A 22,292-nucleotide genomic window follows, 5' to 3' on the forward strand; every position below is an offset into this window, starting at 1 on the left:
AAAAAAAAAAAAAAAAAGACAGGGTCTAGGTGGGGGGATCATAGGAAGGTCCAGGTAGAAACCTGGGAGCAGCAAGCAAGGGGAATAGATGGGCAGTTTGCTCTGGCCTGAAAGCAGGGTTCCTTGGAAGGGAGGGGGCTCTTCTCTTTCTATCTCTTTTTTAAAAATCATATTTATTTATTTGTCAGAGAGAGCGCATAAGCAGGGAGAGGGGGAGAGGGAGAAGCAGACTCCCAGCTGAGCAGGGAGCCCGATGCGGGACTCGATCCAAGGACCCTGAGAGCATGACCTGAGCCAAAGGCAGATATTTAACTGACAGAGTCACCCAGGCGTCCCTCCCTCCCTCTCCTTTTAAAGTACCTCACAGGCCTGAGCCTCGCAGGTCACTAGTGTTTAATTTCCATGTGGGGCTGCATGTTCCCAGCCGAGAACTCTGGCATGATCTGGGAGCACGCCCTCCTTCCAACATTAGGCTACACGTAGGGTACTCAGGCAGGACGTCTCTAAGGGGCCAGAAGGACAATCCCACTCAAAGCAACGAGGGTTCCAGGCACAGCTCATCTCTGATGGCGCTTGTACTCAAATCCAGGACTCCCCAGCTCCCGACACCACAGGCGTGCCCGTGGAGGAGGAGGACCCCTTCTTCAAGGTCCCTGTGAATAAGCTGGCAGCGGCCATCTCCAACTTTGGCTATGATCTGTACCGCGTGAGGTCCGGCCTCAGCCCTGCTGCCAACGTGTTGCTGTCCCCACTCAGCGTGGCCACCGCTCTCTCCGCGCTGTCGCTGGGTGAGTTCTCGGATGCGGCCTGTGGCCTCTGCAGACACGCTTCCCCGCAGGGAGAGGCAGAGAGGTGCTGAGAGAGCGGCCCCACTGGGGTCCCCGAGCGGGCACCTACAACACCTCCCTGGCTCCGTGTGGGGGTGGGGCGCAGAGCGCTGCGACTCAGGGACGACGTCATGACCACTTACTGACGGGAGGACTCCAACACTCATTGCTCGCACAAGCTGCTGCGTGCCAGCCACTCGGCTAGGCTCTGGGGGTGCAATGTCCGCAAGCAGCTGAGGTCCCCGGGGAGACTAATGAACAGGTGGCCCCAAAACGTTCTGGTAAGAGCTGTGACAGGAGAAGCACAGGGGCTTGAACCCTCCCACCAGCCCTTGTCACTCTCTCTAGGCCTGATGGCCTTCGCCTCCTTGAGGAAGATCTTGTTTTTCTTCCATTGCCTTCGAATTTCTTGCCCACCTAGAACGTCTCCGGTATGAACAGTAGAAGACTAAGAGCGTGGTGTCCCTGCGCTGTCCCAGGAGCTGGCCTGACCTGGGCCCTGGTGGCCGGTTACTAAGGCTCCCGCCCTGGTTTCTCTGGCAGGCGCGGAACAGCGGACAGAATCCACCATTCACCGAGCTCTCTACTACGACCTGATCACCAACCCAGACATCCACGGCACCTATAAGGAGCTCCTTGCCTCCGTCACTGCCCCCGAGAAGAACTTCAAGAGTGCCTCCCGGATCATCTTTGAGAAGAGTGGGTCCCCTTGCTAGCCCAGGATGCCTGCACGGCGGGGTGTGGGGTTCCTTTCTAAACACGAGATCACGTCTGCCCAGGCCGGGCCTGGCGCTGGTGGGCAGGAAGGGGCCCCATGAGCTCAGAGAGGATCAGAAAGAGGAAGGAGCCTGAGGGAGACAGCGGGAGGGCCGGGGGAGAAACAGCAATGAGTGAGATTCGTTGTTCCCTGCCCAGCGCCCGGGGAAGCTGGCACGGAGTCTCGCAGTCACGGGAAGTCACTAGGCGGGAAGTCAGGGCCTGCTGAGTGGTAAACCAGAACCTCGGCCTGGCGGCTCCCCGAGAGCGGATGCGGTTAGCGCTCGCAGCGCACTCACCTCCGCTCCATCTCTTCCCAGAGCTGCGGATAAAATCCAGCTTTGTCGCACCACTGGAGAAGTCCTATGGCACCCGGCCCAGAATCCTGACCGGCAACGCTCGCCTGGACCTTCAGGAGGCTAACAACTGGGTGCAGGCCCAGATGAAAGGGAAGATCGCTCGGTCCACCCAGGAAATACCCAGTGAAGTCAGCATTCTCCTCCTCGGGGTGGCTTACTTCAAGGGTGAGGGCTTCACTTCTCTTTTGGCCAAGGGTGGATGGTGGGTGGCAGAGGGGCTGGGGAAGGGGGCACGTCAGAGACGGAGCTCAGCAGGAACCGAGATGCGAATCCAGAGGATGACCTGGGAAAGGCGCTTGCCTGAGGGCTCTGTGCTTGTCATCTAGTCCCAGGAAAACACGGGGTGCGTGTCCACAAAGCGTAAGAGGCCGAGCACAGAGCCTAGCAGAGAGAAGAAAGTGCTAGCACTCGTGTGCCTGTTTGGGGGTGGGCACCGTGAGATTCGGGCTGGAGTCAGATGAGGGTCAAAGCCCAGCTGGGCCTTTCCTGGCCGTCCTCGGCCCGCTCCCTCACCTCTAACATGCGATGACACTTACTTCAGAGGCTGCCTGTCTACATGGTCCTTGTCTTCACAACAACCGGAGCACTGTGCCCAGGGCACAAGTATTCAACAAACGGTCGTGAGTTCTCGAACAGCGTCCTGCTGTGGTGACGTGCCCAAGACTACAGCACGGGCCGTGTGACGCTGGCCCCATTCACATAAGACTTGGGTGGGATTTGGGGCAACCTCTCCTTAAAATGCTTCATAACCTTCTCTCAGGCAGTAGCTGCAGTGACCCCTTACCTTGAGAGAGGCCCTACTTGAAGCACTGATCTCTGGAAAGTGAGAGAAGCCGTCTCAGGCCAGCACATTAAAGGTCACCTTGAACGAAGGGAGCTTGGTTATCACCTCACTGTGTGAGCACAAGCCAGTGCCTCCGCCCCTCTGGGCTTGACCAGATGTGAGAGGGGTGATGTTGGGGTCCCTTGCAGCTCTGACCTCCTCTGAACCTGTCCCCCAGACACCTCACTGCAGAAGGAGACAACAGTTGACTTTTCTCCGAGGCCATCACAGAACTTGTATGGTCTAGATGGTCAGATCAATAATTCCTCCTGAGTATTTCCTCCCGAGTCTCTTTTTGGAGGGTATTCAGGCCCTAGACATACGGTGGTCCAGCCCGCACATTCTGAGACACAGCTGTTCCCTGATGTGTCGGGGCCTCTACGATTCCTTTAGCCAGGGAGCTTTCCACAAGACACAGTCCCAAGGCTCAGGGCACTCCATTTGTTTCATTCCAGGGCAGTGGGTAACAAAGTTTGACTCCAGAAAGACTTCCCTTCAGGATTTCCACTTGGATGAGGAGAGGACCGTGAGAGTCCCCATGATGTCAGACCCTAAGGCTATCTTACGCTATGGCTTGGACTCTGATCTCAACTGCAAGGTCTGTAGGGGCTGGGTGAGTGGTGGGTGGGAGGACAAGAGACAGGCAGGATGGCATAGCGGAAATAGGATGACCTCTGAGATGGGACAGCTGTCTAAATTCTGCCTGCTGTGTGGCTTTCAGCAAGTCAATAGCTTCTATTAGACTTTGTTCTTAAAATGAAGAAGGATGGGTGTCGAAACTTACCCTCTTAGGGTTTGTTGTAAAGATTAACAGATAATGTGAAATGGGCCCAAACTGGGCAACTCACATGTTGGTGTTTTCTTGTCTTTTCCCCCCTTCTTCCTCTGCCTCTCCTTTTCTTTCTTTGGGGGGAACTTTTATTTCTAGAATTCAAAGCCAAACTTAAAAAAAAAAGGTCATACACTCCAAATTGCTGGCATTCTAAGTCTTTCATGTATACCTGACTTCTTTTAATTCTAAGTTAGTAGTTCTTAAACCTTTTTCTTTGGGACTCTGACAAAACGCCTAAAACAGTTGAGAGAAATGCCATGTATGCACATGCAAACATTTCCATATATGGAGCCGTTAGGACTCCTGGGGCTGTTTGTCTCATGGACCTAAGGTTAAGAACCTCTGCTCAAAAGACCCATTTTATGTTTTTTTCTTCATAAGATTTTATTTGTCAGAGAGAGAATGAGTGAGACAGAGCACGAGCAGGGGAAGCTGCAGGCAGAGGGAGAAGCAGACTCCCTGCTGAGCAAGGAGCCTGATGCGGGACTTGATCCTAGGACCCCGGGATCATGACCTGAGCCGAAGGCAGACGCTTAACCGACTGAACCACCCAGGCGCTCCAAAAGACCCATCTTATTACTGCTTCTGTGTTGCTGTGCTCAGCACCCCCACTTCTAGTCCAGGGCCCTGTATATAACATGATCAGTCACTATTGGCAGACAATCTTTGGGAGAAAATACCTGGAATTCAATTCTAGCTCCTCCGAACCACAGGAGAAAATTCTTTCAGCACCTAACTTCAGTTGGCATTAGGCCGAGATAAGAAAAGACAACAGCCTACTTTTTTGAGGGAACCTCAGTAAACATCTTGCTGCCAGAAGGCAATGGCCAAGAGGGACAGTTTTAAACAGATTAGGGGCTGGGGAAAGCACGGCCAGGGACCCACCGTCAGAGAGAAGGCAGCTTGGCGTGCGTGTGTCTAGCCCCCAGCTCTTGGGCTCCAGAGGACTAGCCCACGTGCTTCCTCCCTGTTGTTTCAGATTGCCCAGCTGCCCCTGGCCGGCAGCATGAGTATCATCTTTTTCCTGCCGCTGAAAGTAACCCAGAACTTGACCATGATAGAAGAGAGCCTCACCTCTGAGTTCATTCACGACATAGACCGAGAACTGAAGACTATTCAGGCGGTCCTGACCATCCCCAAGCTGAAGCTGAGTTACGAAGGCGAAGTCACTAAGTCCCTGCAGGAGATGAGTATGTCTGCAAGACCACTTTGCTCTTGGGGTGGGCGGGGGTGAGCCTCTGAGCTTTTCGCCTTGCTAAGCAGCACTCAAGGGCTCTATGGCTTTGTGGGGAGATCATGGATGATTCCTTAATTCTAGTAGTGCTGGAGGGGAAGCCTGAACTGCCTTTCTTATCACATTCCTCAGTCCCAGAAGCATGCATCTCGTAACAGAACACTGCCTCTCAAGACAGGTCTGTTGAGCTGGTTTCGAATCTTAACCTCACTTGCTTGTGTGCTCTTGGGCAAGTCACTTAAACCCTACCGAGCCCAGAGGTCTACAGACCTCACCGAGGGTCCAAAGGGGTGTTCTGCTCCCAGCCTGCCTGCCTCCTTGAGAATCAGGATTTAAGAACCAGGACTCTATTCTTCTGCGGGGTGTTGGGTAAGGCAGGGTTTTAACGGAAATCTCTCAATTTCTGCAGAACTGCAATCCTTGTTTGATTCGCCAGACTTTAGCAAGATCACAGGCAAACCTATTAAACTTACCCAAGTGGAACATCGATCTGGCTTCGAGTGGAACGAGGATGGGGCAGGCACCACCCCCAGCCCAGGGCTCCAGCCTGCCCACCTCACCTTTCCCCTGGACTATCACCTTAACCAACCTTTCATCTTTGTACTGAGAGACACAGACACAGGGGCCCTACTCTTCATAGGCAAAATTCTGGACCCCAGGAGCATTTAACGCTCCAGTTTAATGTTTAAATAGCCTGGAAGAACAAAACCCTTGAGGGATGGCAGATTACATATTACAGGAAGGCTGCCCTACAATGTTTCAGTGTATACTTTGCAATAAAAGTGCTTTATCCTTAACTTTTGTTGTCCTGTTCCTCCTCCTGTTTTGAGCTATGTTAAGTTTAATATGAAGATAAATAGCCCTTTTGTGATTTGCTGGTCCTAAGCTATAGCCTGGGTCTCTCTAAACTCTGCAGAAAGTCACCACTTATAAGAACTTTTAGTTATCTTCACTGTAATATGCAGGCATGGAGTCTCTGCTCTGGGAGTGTTTATGTCCTAGGGCTGCTAATGCTCCCAAGAGGGTATCTCCTGCCCCCACAATTGGTGGGGTATGCTCTTAAATAAATCAAAACTTAGGTTGCTTTTTTTTTTTTTTTAAGATTTATTTATTTTATTTGAGAGAGACAGAGCACAAGTGAGGGGCAGAGGGAGAGGGAGAGAGAATCTCAAGCAGACTCCATGCTGAGTGAGGAGCCTGACGCGGGGCCTGATCTCACGATCCTGAGACCACGTCCTGAGCCGAAACCAAGAGTCGGCTGCTCAACCGACTGCACCACCCAGGTGCCCCCAAATTTTAGCTTATTTATTTATTTATTTTAAGATTTCACTTATTCATTTGACAGAGAGCACAAGCAGGGGGAGTGGCAGGCAGAAGGAGAGGGAGAAGCCGAGTAGGGAGTAGGGAGCCAGAGTAGGGAGCCGAGTAGGGAGCCAGACATGGGGCTTGATCCCAGGACCCTGGGATCGTGACCTAAGCCGAAGGCAGACGCCCAACCGGCAGAGCCACCCAAGCACCCCAAAACTTTAGCTTTTCATGCAAGCACAGATATCCCCCAGTCAAGCTAATATCACGTCACAACACAGGATAACACACGGACAGATAAGAGAGGTAATTTGTAACTTAAGGAAATGTTTTGTAAAGCATTTAAGGAAAGCTCCCAAGTGCACCTAAAATGGGACCTGACGTGTGAAAATTCTAAACACATTCTTTTTAAGGGGGCATGCCTATTTTACAGCGTATAACAGGACCATTTTTTAGGAACACGAAACATGACAAGTATTTGGAACAGAATGCAGAACTGTCCTTAGGACTACACTTTCAAGAAGAAAAATTTCTCTCTATGAAAACAAAAATCTCACTGGCCACTGCCTTGCCACAGTGAATTAGTAGTAAGAGGAATCAATGAGATCCTGCCTGACCTTCATTCACACGTTTGAATGTAACCTGTGTTCTAAACACTCGGTTTCCTGAAAAGCTACTGCCAGACATCTTCAGGCTATTCATTTCCTGATTACTGTGCTGAGGCCAGCAGCGGGGACTGCCCGGGGAGGGCGAGCTCTAGAAGCAGCGTGGGCCTGACGTTCCTTTCCGCTAACTCATTGGAACCACTCGGTCACGGACGGCGATACGGCAACCAGGGTACAGAACAGAGTCTGCCAGCCTTCTGGCCAGGAAGGAAATCTAGACTATCGTTCTACACATCCAGGCAGAAAAGAGCTATCACCCCTCCCTTCTGCCGCTCGAGTTTGAAACCACAAGCAGCACTGTCTACGTTCTCTCGCATCTTCTGAAGTCCCCCTCATATGGCTCAGGACTTACACAGTTTGTATTTCATTTGCCAGCCTGGGAAGGTCTGGCAGAAGGGAGTCTCTTTTCAGGAGGAAGGAGACCCGCATGTCATTACTATAAGCTTGATTCTATTAGTGTTTGGTCAGCAGGTCTGCCAAGAGTACAGAAGGAGAGGCAGATAATAAGGACTGGAAAACTGGCAAGAGACAAATTTAGAGTTGCCATCCCTGGAAGAGATTGCCCAACAATAAAGTGGCCCCATACTTATTTTCTCTAGTCACAATTTACACTGTACCAGTTTTAACAAAGGATTCGAGAAGGCTATATACCATATTTGAAATGGTGTCTCTAGAGGTAAGGAGCCTCAGTGATTTCTTGCTTTATAACTATTTTTCAACTACAATACAACTACTAAGAGCGTAAGTTCCCACTAGGGTGGTACATAACATTTCATTACTACTAGAAACCACAGGAATGTTCTAGGGAAAGAGACTATCATCATTTAGTGAGAGGCAGTCTAGCCAAAACCCCAGGCTAACATCCAGATGCCTGTAGATCAGCTAAAATCCTTTTAAAGGGCTTTAGCTCTCCAGACACTAGTTTTAAGTCTTTTCTGGGAACTGGGAGTTTTTACAGGAGGGTAGGTAACTATCTGAAGAAAACCTTGGGATCCTACACTGAAGGCCCCAGTGAGAAGGGTGGCGAGTCCATTAAACAAGATTTCATCTTCTGTAGCTCCTGGATCTCGTCACTGCAAGGGCCATAGTGCACCATCAGAACCTTTTCTGCCCTCTGGACTGTGTGCAGTGCTTCTGCCATTGCAAACCTGAACCGAAGGAGGTAAAAGCAGTGAAGCCACTCATTCAGTCGAGCAGACATTAGTCAAGGGCCTACTTCCACCTTGTGGAGAATACAAAGTTATCGAAGATCAGTTTGTCCTCAAGGATCTCACAGTCTAGAAGGGTAGGGGAGAGACTTTCACAAACACACGGTAATGCAGAGTTTGAAAGCAGAGTTATGAGAAAAAGCATAAAGATTCTAAGGTCTGAGAAACAGGAAAATCTCAAAATGTTCAATCTGGGATTTATCCCATGGTTTACTCAGGAGTCTTCACTTTCAGGTAACCAAGTCCACCCCAGACCTGACTCTGCAGCCCCGATCTCTCTCTCTGACCAAATGGGAGACATCTGTGTCCTACATATCAGGTCCACAAATCATTCATAATCTTAGGATCGAGCTTCAAACATTGTCTTGCCCCAAACTGCACCAATGGCAGCTTTATCAAGGCTGGAAGGAAGTATTCCATCTAGAAACAGGGTCTCCCAATGATCACAGCTGCAAAAATGGATGACATCAACCCTATCGTTCTTTCCTTTAAACCTTCAAAGCAGGGTTTCTCTGCCTTGACGCTATTGATATTTTGGACTGGATAATTCTTAGCTGTGGGGGGCTGTCCTGTGCAGTGCAGGATGTTTAATAGTATCTCCGGCCTCCACCCTGAATCATGACAACCAACAATGTCTCCAGACATTGCCAAATATCCCCTGGGGGTAAAATTACTCCTCGTTGAAAACAACTGCTTTAAAAGGAACAGGATGGGGGAAGGAAGGGCCCCTGGAGTTGAAGGTGCTGAGAATGAGGGTGGTGAGGCAAGTGCGAGGAAGCAGAGGGCTGAGGAGAGCTGCCCAGGATGCGGGTGTGGGGTCGCGTGGCAACTTCTCCCTAGGAATGTCCCTTCAGTGCTAAGAGCTTTCCCCATATCTCTCAGGAGGAAATTCTAAAGCTTTGAGTTTGTCAGCAAAACAGAAGGAAAGGATCTCTGCTAACAGGGAAATAAAGAAGTTTCCACATGCTTAAAAGCACCATAGGAGAAAAGTAACGCCCAGAAGAGCCTAATAAAAGACAGTGTGTGGCCTCAAGGGCATTAGGAAGCCAGAGAAAGACTTACCCATTGAAAAAGAGTTGGGCCAGTTTGAAGAGCTCATGGCCCATCTCAACACTGGCTGGCCCATGCTGAACCTCGACCACTCGGAGGCTCTTCTGCAGGTGCGTAGCTGACTTCTGCCAGTCCCCTGCAATGAAAGAGAAAATCTGGTTCCACAAAGAACCACAGTCTGTGGATGACTGTTTTCAGAGTGAGGAAAGCTCAGTGGAAGGGGAGAACAGCTTCAGCTGAAAGACTGAGAGGTGACCAACCAGATGCGTCTGGGCTCATGACCAAAGGCAAAAGACAAATGTGGTCCTCAGAGCAGAAAATGAAGACACATGCCATACCTAAGGCAGCGTAGGCCTGGGCCAGGGCATCCTCCATTTCTCCCACCATGCTGTGTTCTGCTGACAGGAAGTTCTCAGCATCGTGTCGGTACGCCAACAACAGCTGAATGGCTTGCTCTGTCAATGCAAAGGAAGGCGGCCTCATCACTACACAAACCCAGTCCTAGAAATGAGAACCCAGCTCTTAAGTTCCATACTGGCTGGGCTGAATGTGGAAACCCCACTTTGTCTCCTTGTTGTGACCGACCCACAATGTTTGTTCTCTCACAGTTTCTCTTTCAGCAGAAGAGGTGCCAGCTGAGGCCTCCCCGTGTTGACGCTGGGTTTCCAACTTCAAGTGGCCTAGATGCCACTTATGATCATCATTTCTCTCGACTCAGAAATCTAAGTTAAAGGTCAACTTTCACAAAGTTGGGTAAATAAATTCCTATGACATCAAGTTCTAAGGCAGAGTTTGCAAGGATAATGTGGAGTTCCACAAGTCTCTCTGAAAACAGCAGGATACTTCTATCCACTGGGCACATGCTCCATGGCTCTCTAGAAGAGATGAGGCTCTGAGGAGAGCAGAGCAATCTCTCTAGGAAATTAGGTCATTAAGGCCCTGGAATTAAAATAAATGACACCGAACTTCTGGATCTGCACAAAGATCATGGGTGTCAGAGATAACCCTTCAGTCATCACAGGGTACTTTAACTTAGCTCTCTGGTGCCCCAGAGAACAACAGCTTAAATCATCGGGCCCTTTTCAAGGCTACCACACAAGCTCAGCCGGTTAGGGCTTGGTCTCATTGGCCTGCATAGCCATCTTGTGGCTGGCATGGGGATAATTAAATGTAATTCTTCAATCATCACCACGTAGCCTTGAGTCCAAGGTGATTCCAGAATAAATAAAAAGGGAGGGGCTGGAGGACCAAAGTAGGGAGCCAGTCTCACCTAGTTGACCATTGCTGAGAAGATTCCGGGCGCTCCCAACCCGCTGCTGAAGGTCCTGTAACCGGGAGATGAGGTGCTCCCTGCTGACTGATTCCGTACAGGACGTGCTGCCACAGCTCAGAACATCCCCTCCCTGTGAAAGTCAGTTTTGTCTTTATTCTTGTACCGCGGTCGGTTAGCGGCACCGCATGTGTTTTACATTATAGGGTCGCTCTACAGCTTCCGACCCTATGGGGCAAAGAGATGCCCTTAATAATACACCATGACCAAAGCCTGACTCGACTGGGTTTGGCAACAGCAACTCTAATGAAAGCAGTAGGCGATGCCTCCCTGAGATTTAATCTTCACAACCAAAATTAAACTAGTACAGGTCACAGTTTCTTTCTGTCTCTCTGTCTCTTTTACCCTTCTCCTGTGTCTCTCTGGATCCAGAACTTCAGATGACAGACATATTTCTAGTGCTTATGAAGAAGCCACGAGTACAGAGTTGTTGAATCACTCTGTTATGCACCTGAAATTAATGTGACATTGCGTGTCAACCATACTTCCATTAAAAAAAAAGCAAAAGCCAGGGGCGCCTGGGTGGCACAGTCAGTTAAGCATCCAACTCTCAGTTTCAGCTCAGGTCCTGATCGTCGAGTCATGGGATCGAGCCCTGCATCGGGCTCCATGTTCAGTGCAGAGTTTGCTGGAGATTCTCTCTCCCCTGCCCCTCCCACTTGTGCTCTCTCTCTCTCTAAAATAAGCAGGGGCACCTGGGTGGCTCAGTCAGTTAAGCATCCGCCTTCGGCTCAGGCCATGATCCCAGGGTCCTGAGATGAGCCCCACATCAGGCTCCTTGCTCAGCAGGGAGCCTGCTTCTCCCTCTGTCTGCCGCTCCCCCTGCTTGTGTGCTCTCTCTCTCTCTGACAAATAAATAAAATCTTAAAAAAATTTAAAAAAATTAATCTTAAAAAAAAAAAAAGCAAAGCCATAAGAAAATCAATACCAGGTGAGGCCTCCCCACACATGACCTCGGATTTATAACTTCGGCTTTGCAACACAACAGCTCTGCATTACACTTATGGTTCCCCAAAGAATACTGTAACCTCTGGCAGAAGAGAAAATCTTGAGGTGGACTTTGGCAGTTTTTTATTTTTATTCCTTTTTTTTTATTTTTAATTTTTTAGGGGGGAGGGGCAAAGGGAGAGGGAGAGAGAGAATCTTTTTTTTTTTTTTTTTAAAGATTTTATTTATTTATCCGACAGAGATAGAGACAGCCAGCGAGAGAGGGAACACAAGCAGGGGGAGTGGGAGAGGAAGAAGCAGGCTCATAGCGGAAGAGCCTTATGTGGGGCTCGATCCCAGAACTCCAGGATCACGCCCTGAGCCGAAGGCAGACGCTTAACCGCTGTGCCACCCAGGCGCCCCGGAGAGAGAGAATCTTAAGCAGACTTCATGCCCAGCACGGAACCCAATGCGGGGCTCGATCTCACGACCCTGAGATCATGACCCGAGCCGAAATCAAGAGTCAGACCCTTAACTGACAGCCACCCAGGCGCTCCATTTGCTGTCTTTTAAATGCCACTGTCTAGACCCTCATTGGCAACGGCAATGTGATTTCTCCCGAGGATCCTCTCCTACCCTCCCATCGTCAGTGCCTGTGGCCGAGAGGGTGGGCCTGGGGCTCGCATCCGACCCGTTCCCCTGGGCCAAATGGCTGGAGGAAAACTATGGTAGTCTGATTTGCCACCAGCCATGGGTATCAGGCCAATGAAACGCCGTAAAATTTTTGCCCAGACTGCTGTTAGAGGAGCGCATGTCTTTATCCTTCCTGACCAGAGGCTGTGAGGCTGGAGCTGCACACAGCTATCTCGCCACCACCAGAGGGAAGTCTGTCTGAGTACTGGGCTAACCGAGAAAGCAGAGCTGAGGGAGGTAGAGAGAAATTGGGTCTTGGTGACATTATCTGAGCCCCTGGATCAAGTCGTTAGCTGAAATACCCACTTCCTGGGACCTTTCAGGGATTTACTTGAGCAAATAAATTCTCAGTCCCCCCCCCAAACCAATTTAGGGGGGGATTTTCTGTTATTTGCAGGAGACAGATGACTAGATCCAGCCTTTCCTCTGGTTCCCGCGGAGGGGTAACCAATGTGCCGGCAAGATGGGCTGAAGGGGAGGAGACTGTGGCTCTCAGTCTGTCCTGAAGATTTATGGCTTTTGGGCTGGATGACTGACCTCCAGCAAAAGTGGGGAAGAGAGATTCACCTGCAGGACTGCTCCGCAACGGTTACAACAGAATGCCTCCCATCGGGGCCCGACAGCAGCTCTGTGCTTCTCCTTCTGACAAGCCGGGCAGCCGCAGTCAAAGAAATACTGGGACCTCAGCTTCTGCTGCCTGTCGGCAACACCCATCCTGCTGTGGTGAGGCCCTGCAGAGAGACCACACTTCGCCAATGTTTAAGGCAAGAGAGAGTCGAGCGAACTTACGAAACTTCAGCTTAGCAGAGGCCATTCTTCATCATGCGACAAATGCCCTTCAGCAAACATTCTAGGCACCAGATATAGAAGTAAGCTTCCAAGTCGCAATGAAAACACCCCAAAGTTATTCTTAGTCCATTTTTTGGAATAGGAAGTTTATGGGATTAAGCAGGGAGATACATGATAGTTTAGACACAACAGGGCCAAGGAAGGAGGCCAGGAGGCTTTTTTTTTTTTTTTTTTTTTTGGCCTAAGTACGCACTGCCTTCACCTGTCCGAGGGTTTGCTTGTTCTCATTTGCCCCGTCCTTTCCTGCCAGAGAAACGTGGCTGGTGATGAGGAGGGGGCTCACCGTAGCAGTGGAGGATCTCCTGCCCTTTCCCAATCTTCTCCGAGGCCCGGATGGTGGCGACGGTGCTCATGAAGGACATGCTGGTGTTGGGGCTGCAGGAATGGTTCAGGAGGCTGACGACAGGGAAGATGCCCGTGGCAAGGCGGACCAGCCTGCTGTCGGTAACGTTGTTCTCTTTAGATCCTGAAAGTGCTAGAGGAAAAAGGAAAAAATGTGTCAGGACATTAGTCTTGGCCTCACCATCCATTCCTCAGAAGATGAGCTGGGCAACTGGGCCTGAAGCCCGCGTGAGTCATAGCCCCACAGCCGGATCCAGTACACATCAGACGGGACATGACTCACAGCAAACTCTCGTCCCCAGGACGCAAAGCAAATGAACACATGAAAAGTCCGCTGGGATTCTGGCACCTAACCACTGTGTCTCGCTACCAGGAAAAAACCAAAGATCAGAATTTATAAAAAAAAATAAAAATGAAAAAAGAACTACCAGTCGGGAGCCTTCTAGATAGACAGTTTCATAATGTTCACCAGGACACAGAAACCAGAGCACCCGCTGAGGTTATTTCCCACAGGCGTCTATGGTTGAAGCTGCTTTTGTGTAACTGGTCTTTGGGTAGTTAATAGAACAAGTAACCTAATTACTTTTGAGAGAAATATATTAAAATATATTATATTATATATATTTATATATAAGAGAAAATAATAAAATATGTTATATAAATATATATAATAATAAAATATATTATATATATTATATAGAAATATATTTTAATATATTATTAAAAATCATATTCCTTAGGCTTACCTGTTCATTCTGCTGTCTGTCCCAACTTTGTGGGAAATCAGCCAGCAGTAGTTGTCATTGAAAAAAAACCTCTGGTGGCGCCTGGGTGGCTCAGTTGGTTAAGCGTCTGCCTTCAACTCAGGTCATGATCTCAGGGTCCTGGGATCGAGCCCCGCATCGGGCTCCCTGCTCAGTGGGGAGCCTGCTTCTCCCTCTCTCTCTGCCCCCCCCCCCCCCTGTCTCTCTCCCTCAAAATAAATAAATAAAATCTTTGGGGGAAAAAAAAAACCTCTCTGGAAAAGCTCTATTCCAGACAGTCTCATGTCCCAAACAATCTCTTCTTTGAAACACAATTAACGAGCGATTTAACCACATGACTGAAAATGAGGAAGGAAGGAAAAGGCCTCTAAGCAGTGAGGCTATTTCTGCACCAAAGCTCCCACACTTACATTCATAGATGAGTTCTTTATCCTCTCATGCAGTCCTATTTGCTCTTATTTTAGCCACAGTTATAACTGGCTTGGTTATTCAGTTTCTCAGCCCACAGTAGTTGAGAAACAGAGAATTAATAAGAGGCAGGTTTTCTAAAAATGGCAAAAGACACAGGGTGACAGACAGGAGAGGGAGGCAGAAAACTTCTATAAGAATAACAGCCTTAGGGCAAACAAAAACCCTAGTACCACTCAAGCTTTACACCGTCACATCTCCCTTAACCAGAGGTTCCTAGACCGATGGCATATCTACATGGGTTCTGTAATAGCCATACATATCTCAGAAAGACGCATGCACAAGACAGATAACCTTGGGCATCCAGAAAGGCTTAGATTGTGTTCAGCAGTGTTGGTGGAAGCATGAGGAAATCGTATTTGCAACCAAACTGGTTGAAATATGAAAGATACTCATACTTCAGAGGGAAACTTTCCGTTTTCTGGGTAACTGAAAAACCATCAGCTAATTGTGCTATCACTGCGTACGCCAGGAATCTCAACACACCAATCACTGAAGAAATGAAGCAGTCTAGGGACAAATGTAATGAATAAAGGAAATATCATGAACCACCACGTGGAAATGTTCTAGAAGGGAAGACATTTAGATATAGGAATAACGTTGTCTCTCTGCAGACAATTCTGTTATCTGTTGCTATGGAGGACAAGACTAGAACAAGTAAATAAAATGCACGGGGAATCCAAGTGACTCAGTTTTAGTCAACAGCCCTACAAACTGTACTGCAATCTTTCAACAGGGCTTCTCTTAAGTATTGAGCAGGTTTTCGTTTCCCCTCTTTCCCCCTGTCCAATGCCTACCTTCCCTGCACGTGCTAATGAGCAGTGAAAATGCTAAAAGGCAGGCAGCAGGAAGGAGCAGTACAGGGCACGAACGGTTTGTAGTCTGAACTATCAGCCTCTGCATAATTACGAGTGGACCTGCATTCCCAACTACCGATAACGGGCAAGCTAAATTAGAACAGTTGCTACAATTTTCCCACAAAAAATGATCACAATGCAGTGAGTAATGTCAGCTCCGTGAATTATTTATAGATTATTCTCTAACATAAGTAGGCCCAGGAACTGAGTGGAGTGAATATTTATGTCAGAGTTGAGTCTCTAATTATTTCTAAAAATTAAGTATTGACTTAAAAAAATTATCCAATATTTTGGATTAATCATCTGTTAGCAGAGATAATGGAAAGTGAGAACATATATGTACCTTATCAACCAAATTTAACATGTGACATTTTGTGTATAAAACAGAAACAAAGAGGGAGTGACTCTTTATTTTACTAAAAGCGTACCTTGGTAATATCCCTAGTGCATTTAAAATGGATTCAACGGGGCACCAAGGGGTCCCCATCTGTTGAGTGTCCAACTCTTGATTTCGGCTCAGGTCATGATCTCGGGGTGGTGAGATCGGGCCCTGTGTTGGGCTCTGCGCTCAGTGGAATCTGCTCTCTCTCTCCCTCTGCCTTTCCCCTCATGTGCTCTCTCTTTCTCAAATACATAAATAAATCTTTTAAAAAAATAAAATGGGATTCAAGTGCAGAAAAAAAGATTCATTTGCAATACTTCCAGAATATACTTATTCTGGTAGATATTTTATAACAAGAAATTCATGTGTATGCCACACGAACAATCAAGGACACAAACTGAAGGTGGATTCCTTGGTTGCTGAAGAGTGAAAGCCAAGGGCAGTGAATTAATCTGAACCTACGTGGAACCTCACTAAGCCTTGTAAGGAATCCAGATACATCTCAAATCTGCCGTTCCCTCTGAGATAGAACCGCACTGACCGAGGTCTAGAATATCATCAGTGGCCAGTTCTGTGCCTTAAGATTAGTACCAAAGAGAGGTTTCTGAGGAACTTTGATTAAATAGGATCTACGCAAAGATAATAACATACATTTTTACAGGTTTCGGTCAAAGACTATCCTAGTTAATGCTTGAATCCTTCTCTGCTGCTAATGAAAGACCTGCTAATGAGATTCCATAAGAACACTAACTGGGAAGTGTTGGAACCTCAAAGAAATAAAAGGGATATAACAAGATTAGAAATATGGGGCGCCTGGGTGGCACAGCGGTTAAGCGTCTGCCTTCGGCTCAGGGCGTGATCCCGGCGTTCTGGGATCGAGCCCCACATCAGGCTCCTCCGCTGGGAGCCTGCTTCTTCCTCTCCCACTCCCCCTGCTTGTGTTCCCTCTCTCGCTGGCTGTCTCTATCTCTGTCGAATAAATAAATAAAAAAAAAATCTTTAAAAAAAAAAAAAAAAGAAATATGAGCAGACTAAAACAAAATCTAATTGGATTCTAAACTGAAAGTGAACATTGCTGGTGGGCGTGTAACTGGTGCAACTTTCCTGGAGGGCGATTTTGCGCTATGTATCAAGTGCCTTGAAAACGTGCTTATAGGGGCTCCTGGGTAGCTCAGTTAGTTGGGCTTCTAACTCTAGATTTCAGCTCAGGTCATGATTTGGGGTCATGGGATCAAGCCCTGCCTTGGCCCAGCAACAGAGGCTGCTTGAGTTTCTCTCCATCTGCCCCTCCCCCAGCTCGTCCTCTCTCTCTCTCTCTCTCTCAAATAAATAAATAAATACATCTTTTGAAAAATTTAAAATGTTCATATAAACAAAAGTTCCTATCATTTGAATTATTTTTATTATTTAGAAAACTAATTAAAATTATAAAAAAAATTATAAAATTATAAAAGGAATACATGGTAGTCAGAAAAAAGTCATAAAGTGAAAATTATAGAGAAAATAAGTCATCTGTAAGCCTATCAGCCAGGTACAACAGTTTGGGGCATTTTCTTGCAGCCTCTTTCTAGCCTTATATATGAAATTCTCATGTGATGCACAGAGCGATTTGTAAGTTATTTCTTTCACTTAATATATCATGGCCATTTCTTTATACTCTAACCTAAAATGCATATTAAAGAAAAAAGCCAACAAAGCAACCCTGTCCATCTGATAGGGAACGAATGGTATCTTGTTTCAATTACAACAGCGGTTAAACATGACCATGTTTACTACTGCTTTGATACAGGGCTTGCTTATGTACCTTTTTAAATAGCTATTTAAAGATATAATTTATCTACCATAAAATTCACCTATATTAAGTGTACTAACAATGATTTTCTTTAGGAAATTCATATAAGTTGTGTAACCATTATCACAATCTAGTTTCACATTTGCCACACTATGCATATGCTTAAAGACTGACTTTAAGAGTTGCAGATTTGCTAGAAATGATCTCTCATTTTGTCATTTACATTTTAGTTTATGGGTTTTTTTTCCCCTGGGGGTGGTTTGCTTTTAAAATAACAACTATTTCGGGTGCCTGGGTGGCTTAGTTGGTTAAGTGTCCAACTCTTGATTTTGGCTCAGGTCATGATCTCCGGCTGTGAGATTGAGCCCTGAGTACTGGGGAGTCTGCTTGTGATTCTTCCCCTCTGCCCCCTCCCTCCACTCGCATGCATGCCCTCGCTCTCTCTAGGGTGAATAAATATTAGAAACAAACAAACAAAAAAAGAAACTATTTTATTTGCCAATGCTCTGTGCCAGCCACTTTGCTCAGAGTTCAACTACACGTTTTCTGCTGGTCTTACCCGGGACTATTCATATTTTTTTTTTTTAAAGATTTTTATTTATTTATTTGACAGAGAGACAGCCAGCGAGAGAGGGAACACAAGCAGGGGGAGTCGGAGAGGAAGAAGCAGGCTCCTAGCGGTACAGAGAGCCCATGTGGGGCTCAATCCCAGGACCCTGGGATCACGCCATGGGCCGAAGGCAGACGCTTAACGACTACACCACCCAGGCGCCCCAGCTGGGACTATTCATATAATGGCATTCATCTAGGGTCTTTTACCCTCAGGAAGGCTAGACTTATTTAAAAAAAAAAAAAAAAAGGGGCGGCTAACGTAGGCTTGTTCATATGGCTATACACCATCATTTCAAGAAAATGACACAGGGGCGCCTGGGTGGCCAGTCGTTAAGTGTCTGCCTTCGGCTCAGGGCGTGATCCCGGAGTCCAGGGATTAAGCCCCGCGTTGGGCTCCCTGCTCTGTGGGGAGCCTGCTTCTCCCTCTGCCCCTTTCCCTGCTTGTGCTCTCTCTCTCAAATAAAAATCTTTAAAAAAAGAGAGAGAGAGAGAAATGATCAAAGAAAAAAAAGAGAGAGACAGCCAAGAAACAGACTCTTAACTATGGAGAACAAACTGATGGTTACCAGAGGGGGGGTGGGGGGGTGGGGGTGCGGGAAACAGGTGATGGGGATTAAGAATACACTTGCGGTGATGAGCACTGAGTCATGTATATAATTGTTGAATTATATTGCACACCTGAAACTAATATAACATTGTTAACTACACTGGAATTTATTTTTTAAAGATTTTATTTGAGAGAGAGACAGCCAGCGAGAGAGGGAACACAAGCAGGGGGAGTGGGAGAGGAAGAAGCAGACTCACTGAGCAGGAAGCCCGATGCAGGGCTTGATCCCAGAACGCCGGGATCACGCCCTGAGCCGAAGGCAGCCACTTAACGACTGCACCACCCAGGCGCCCCACTACACTGGAATTTTTTTAAAAAGTATACCAAGTGAGACACACAGACAGCTTAAGTAATCTGAGTTCATACAGACAGTTGGCAATTAGAATCAGTGGAGGAGAAATCCAGGTCTGCTCCCTTCCAGTCCTGTATTTTCATTCCTTCAAGGATCTCTCTCATCCACATTCTCTATCTTCTTTACTGATTACAGTGCTTTTGATATTTGGTCTTTAGGTTGAATCTAGCTATCTTTTAATTACCTAAATTGGATATTCTACGCTTTAAAAGCTTCTCTCACCCTAAGACCATGTAAGTGTTCACTTATCTTTTCCTATATATTTTATGGTTTAATGTTTCACTGTTTAACTTTTTAATGATTTGGAAAATTTAATACTTTTAGGGAGCTATCATGTCAGTACCATCCTGTCTTTAATTACTGTAGCTTAATGCTGATATGAAATCTGACGGTACTAAGCCCCTTCATATTATTATTACTGCAGCGCCTGGGTGGCTCAGTCAGTTAAGCCACCGACTCCTGATTTTTGGCTCAAGTCCTGATCTCAGGGTCCTGAGATCTGGTCCTGCCTCCGGCTCCAGCGCTAGGAGCGAGTCCGCTTGAGATTCTCTCCCTCCGCTCCTCCCCCACCACTTGCACTCTCTCTCGCTCTCTCACTAAATAAAATCTTTAAAAAATACTTGATTATTAACAGTTCGGCTTTTTATTGAACCGGTTACAGAAGAGATGTAGTCAAAAACGAGTCAAAGACCAAACCGAGCGTCACCATCAGGCTCCTCTGATTCGTCCTTCTTTGCTTCCACCTCCTTCTCACCGGGCAGCAGTGGTGGCCGCAGCTGCTGGGATGGCTCCACCAGCACCTCCGCTGGAGAGCAGATTCCCCGCGTTGACACAGGTCAGGGCCTTTGCAAACAAGCGGGGTGGGAAGGGGTGGACATTTACACGGGATTTTCAGGAAGGCACGGATCTTAGCCTCGGTGAGCGCCACCCGGTCGTGCAGGGTGTGCTCTGAGAAGGTGGGTGTGGGCTGGCGCCAGCCTTGGCTTCAGAGGAAAAGGATTCAGTACTCTTTCACAAGATGAACTTTAAAATCAGTGTCCAATTTCAAGAAATACCCAATTGTGATTTTGTGTGGAACTGCACTGCACTGGTTGGGGAATGCAGGGGAACCGCCGTTTTTAGTTTTCAGGTTTTCCATCTCAGAATATGGCCTGTCTCTGCACTTACCCAAACCTGTGTATCCTTCCAAGTTAACATATGCTTGCATGTCTGGATGAAACCCTTCTTGGTCATCTCTTAGCACTCCTTCAATAAACTGCTGGATGTGATATGGCAGTGATTTTTTCAGGATTCCTACAGTGATATTCACAAGTGAGACTACAGTTTTTATCCTTGGCTTTGCAAAATGAGTGGGAAAGGACTCCAGGCTCCCCCATGCCCTGGAACACTTCATACTGTATAAAAATGATCTGTTTCTTGAAAGATATTTTCTCTTTGCTTTATTAAAAGAAATGTGGCTAGGGACGCCTGGATGGGTCAGGTGGTTAAGCATCTGCCTTCGGCTCCGGTTGTGATCTCAGGATCCTGGGATTGAGCCCTGTGCTGGGCTCCCAGCTCAGTGCGGAGTCTGCTTCTCCTTCTCCCTCTGTCTCTCTCTCTCTCAAATGAATACATAAAATCCTTTTTAAAAATGTGGCTAAATATGGTCCTTAAAAGTGTTAAAGAACTTACATGGAAAAGAGTGGGTCTGGCTTATTTTTATGGGGGGAGGAATATATATATATATATATTTTTTTTTTTAAGATTTTATTTATTTGTCAGAGAGAGACAGAGAGACAGAGCACAAGCAGGGGGAGCCACAGAGGGAAAAGAGGGACACAGAGGTGTCCCTGGAAATATTTTGATAATCTTTTTCAATTTCTTCCATAATCACTGGATTTTTGAAGTGTTCTCCTCCTGAGAAAATGTAAGAAATTTATGTTTTCTACAAAGTTTTCTCCTTAATGTTTTCAAATTTAATAGTCTAAAATTGTATTGCTTAAAATTTAAAAGATATTTTATTGGCTATATCCCCTTCATTGTTCCTAATTTTATGGGCTTTTTTTCTTTTTTCTAAATAGATATCTTAATTAGATTTGCGAAATCTTTGTCTCTATCAGGAGTCTGTATACTGTACCCTGTTGGTCAAATCCTGCCTGCTGCCTGTTTTTGTAGAGTGTGGTCTAAGAACTGTTTTCACATTTTTAAGTGGTTGGAAAAAAATGAAAATAATGCTCACACACACACACACACACACACAAAAAATAAGAATAATGCTCACGATGTGAAAAATTATAAGAAATCAAATTTCAGAGTCCATCATGAAGTGTTATTGGAACCCAGCCATACTCATTCATTTGTGCATTGTCAATGGTGGCTTTTTTTTTTTTTTAATGATTTTTTATTATATTATATTAGTCACCATACGGTACATCCCCGGTTTCCAATGTAAAGTTCGATGATTCATTAGTTGCGTATAACACCCAGTGCAAATGGTGGCTTTTGTGCTACAATGGCAGAGCTGAGTCAAAGAGACATCATGGCCTGCAAAGCCTAAAATATTTACTGTCTAGCCCTTTACAGAAAAAGTTTGCTGAACGCTGTAAGGAGAAGAAAAAAGGCAAAAGAAAAGTAGGTAAAATCAAATTTCCTTACAACTGGCAGCCCATTGACAAATACTTAAGACAGGCAAGAGTATGACATTCCTCAAGGAGCTCACAACTGCCTTAATGTCAATGCTTTCTTAGAGGCAAAAAGCAACCTTAGCTTGACAACAGCCAGACCACGATTCTCTCTCCCTCTGCCACCATCCCCCCACCCCCCAGTGTGAATGTGGGTATGAGCTCACTCTCTCTCAATGAATAAATAAATGAAATCTTAATAAAAAAAAAAGATTTTATTTATTTATTTGATAGGAAGAGAGAGAGAGAGCACAAGCAGGCAGAGGGAGAAGCAGACTCCCCGCTGAGCAGGGAGCCTGACACTGGACTCGATCCCCGGACCTCAAGATCATGACCCGAGCTGAAGGCAGACGCCTAACCGACTGAGCCACCCAGGCGCCCCTAAATGAAATCTTTAAAACAAATAAATAACTAAATAAAAATATATACATAGGGGGAAAAAAACAGACTAAAAGCAAAAATACCAAAATCTTAAAATGGATTATATATTTTTCCCATTATTCTAGTTTTCCTTAACATATGAAAATCCTTTTGGAAACTTCCTTTATCTAATCAATCACTCCCCACAACCCCAGTGCAGCTCTTTCTGCCCATGGGT

General features: G+C 46.7%; 2 protein-coding genes across 4 annotated transcripts in view; one reads left to right on the forward strand and one right to left on the reverse strand.

Moving 5' to 3' along the window:
* Positions 1–5,628, forward strand: part of SERPINF1 (serpin family F member 1) — a 10,827-nt gene extending 5,199 nt beyond the window's left edge. For both annotated transcript variants that reach the window (XM_008695280.1, XM_040641147.1), the window contains exons 3-8: positions 590–788; positions 1,371–1,526; positions 1,904–2,107; positions 3,221–3,363; positions 4,577–4,787; positions 5,241–5,628. In XM_008695280.1, coding sequence (XP_008693502.1) covers positions 590–788; positions 1,371–1,526; positions 1,904–2,107; positions 3,221–3,363; positions 4,577–4,787; positions 5,241–5,500 — 1,173 coding nt within the window. In that variant the 3' untranslated portion in view covers positions 5,501–5,628. The remainder of the gene's footprint in view (positions 1–589; positions 789–1,370; positions 1,527–1,903; positions 2,108–3,220; positions 3,364–4,576; positions 4,788–5,240) is intronic.
* The window catches only part of SMYD4 (SET and MYND domain containing 4), a 67,354-nt gene that overhangs the window by 12,005 nt on the left and 33,057 nt on the right, over positions 1–22,292 (reverse strand). Inside the window, exons 6-11 of one of the 2 annotated variants that reach the window (XM_008695282.2) lie at positions 13,142–13,333; positions 12,577–12,740; positions 10,330–10,462; positions 9,398–9,514; positions 9,072–9,195; positions 6,098–7,949 (exon numbers count right to left, since the gene is read on the reverse strand). In XM_008695282.2, the coding sequence (XP_008693504.1) occupies positions 7,796–7,949; positions 9,072–9,195; positions 9,398–9,514; positions 10,330–10,462; positions 12,577–12,740; positions 13,142–13,333 (884 nt within the window). In that variant the 3' untranslated portion in view covers positions 6,098–7,795. Of the gene's footprint in view, positions 1–6,097; positions 7,950–9,071; positions 9,196–9,397; positions 9,515–10,329; positions 10,463–12,576; positions 12,741–13,141; positions 13,334–22,292 lie in introns of those variants that run through there. The other variant, XM_008695281.2, reaches the window with a different exon arrangement.

Source organism: Ursus maritimus, unplaced genomic scaffold (genome assembly GCF_017311325.1).
Source record: "Ursus maritimus isolate PB19 unplaced genomic scaffold, ASM1731132v1 scaffold_24, whole genome shotgun sequence".
In the NCBI taxonomy this organism is placed as follows: Eukaryota; Metazoa; Chordata; class Mammalia; order Carnivora; family Ursidae; genus Ursus; species Ursus maritimus.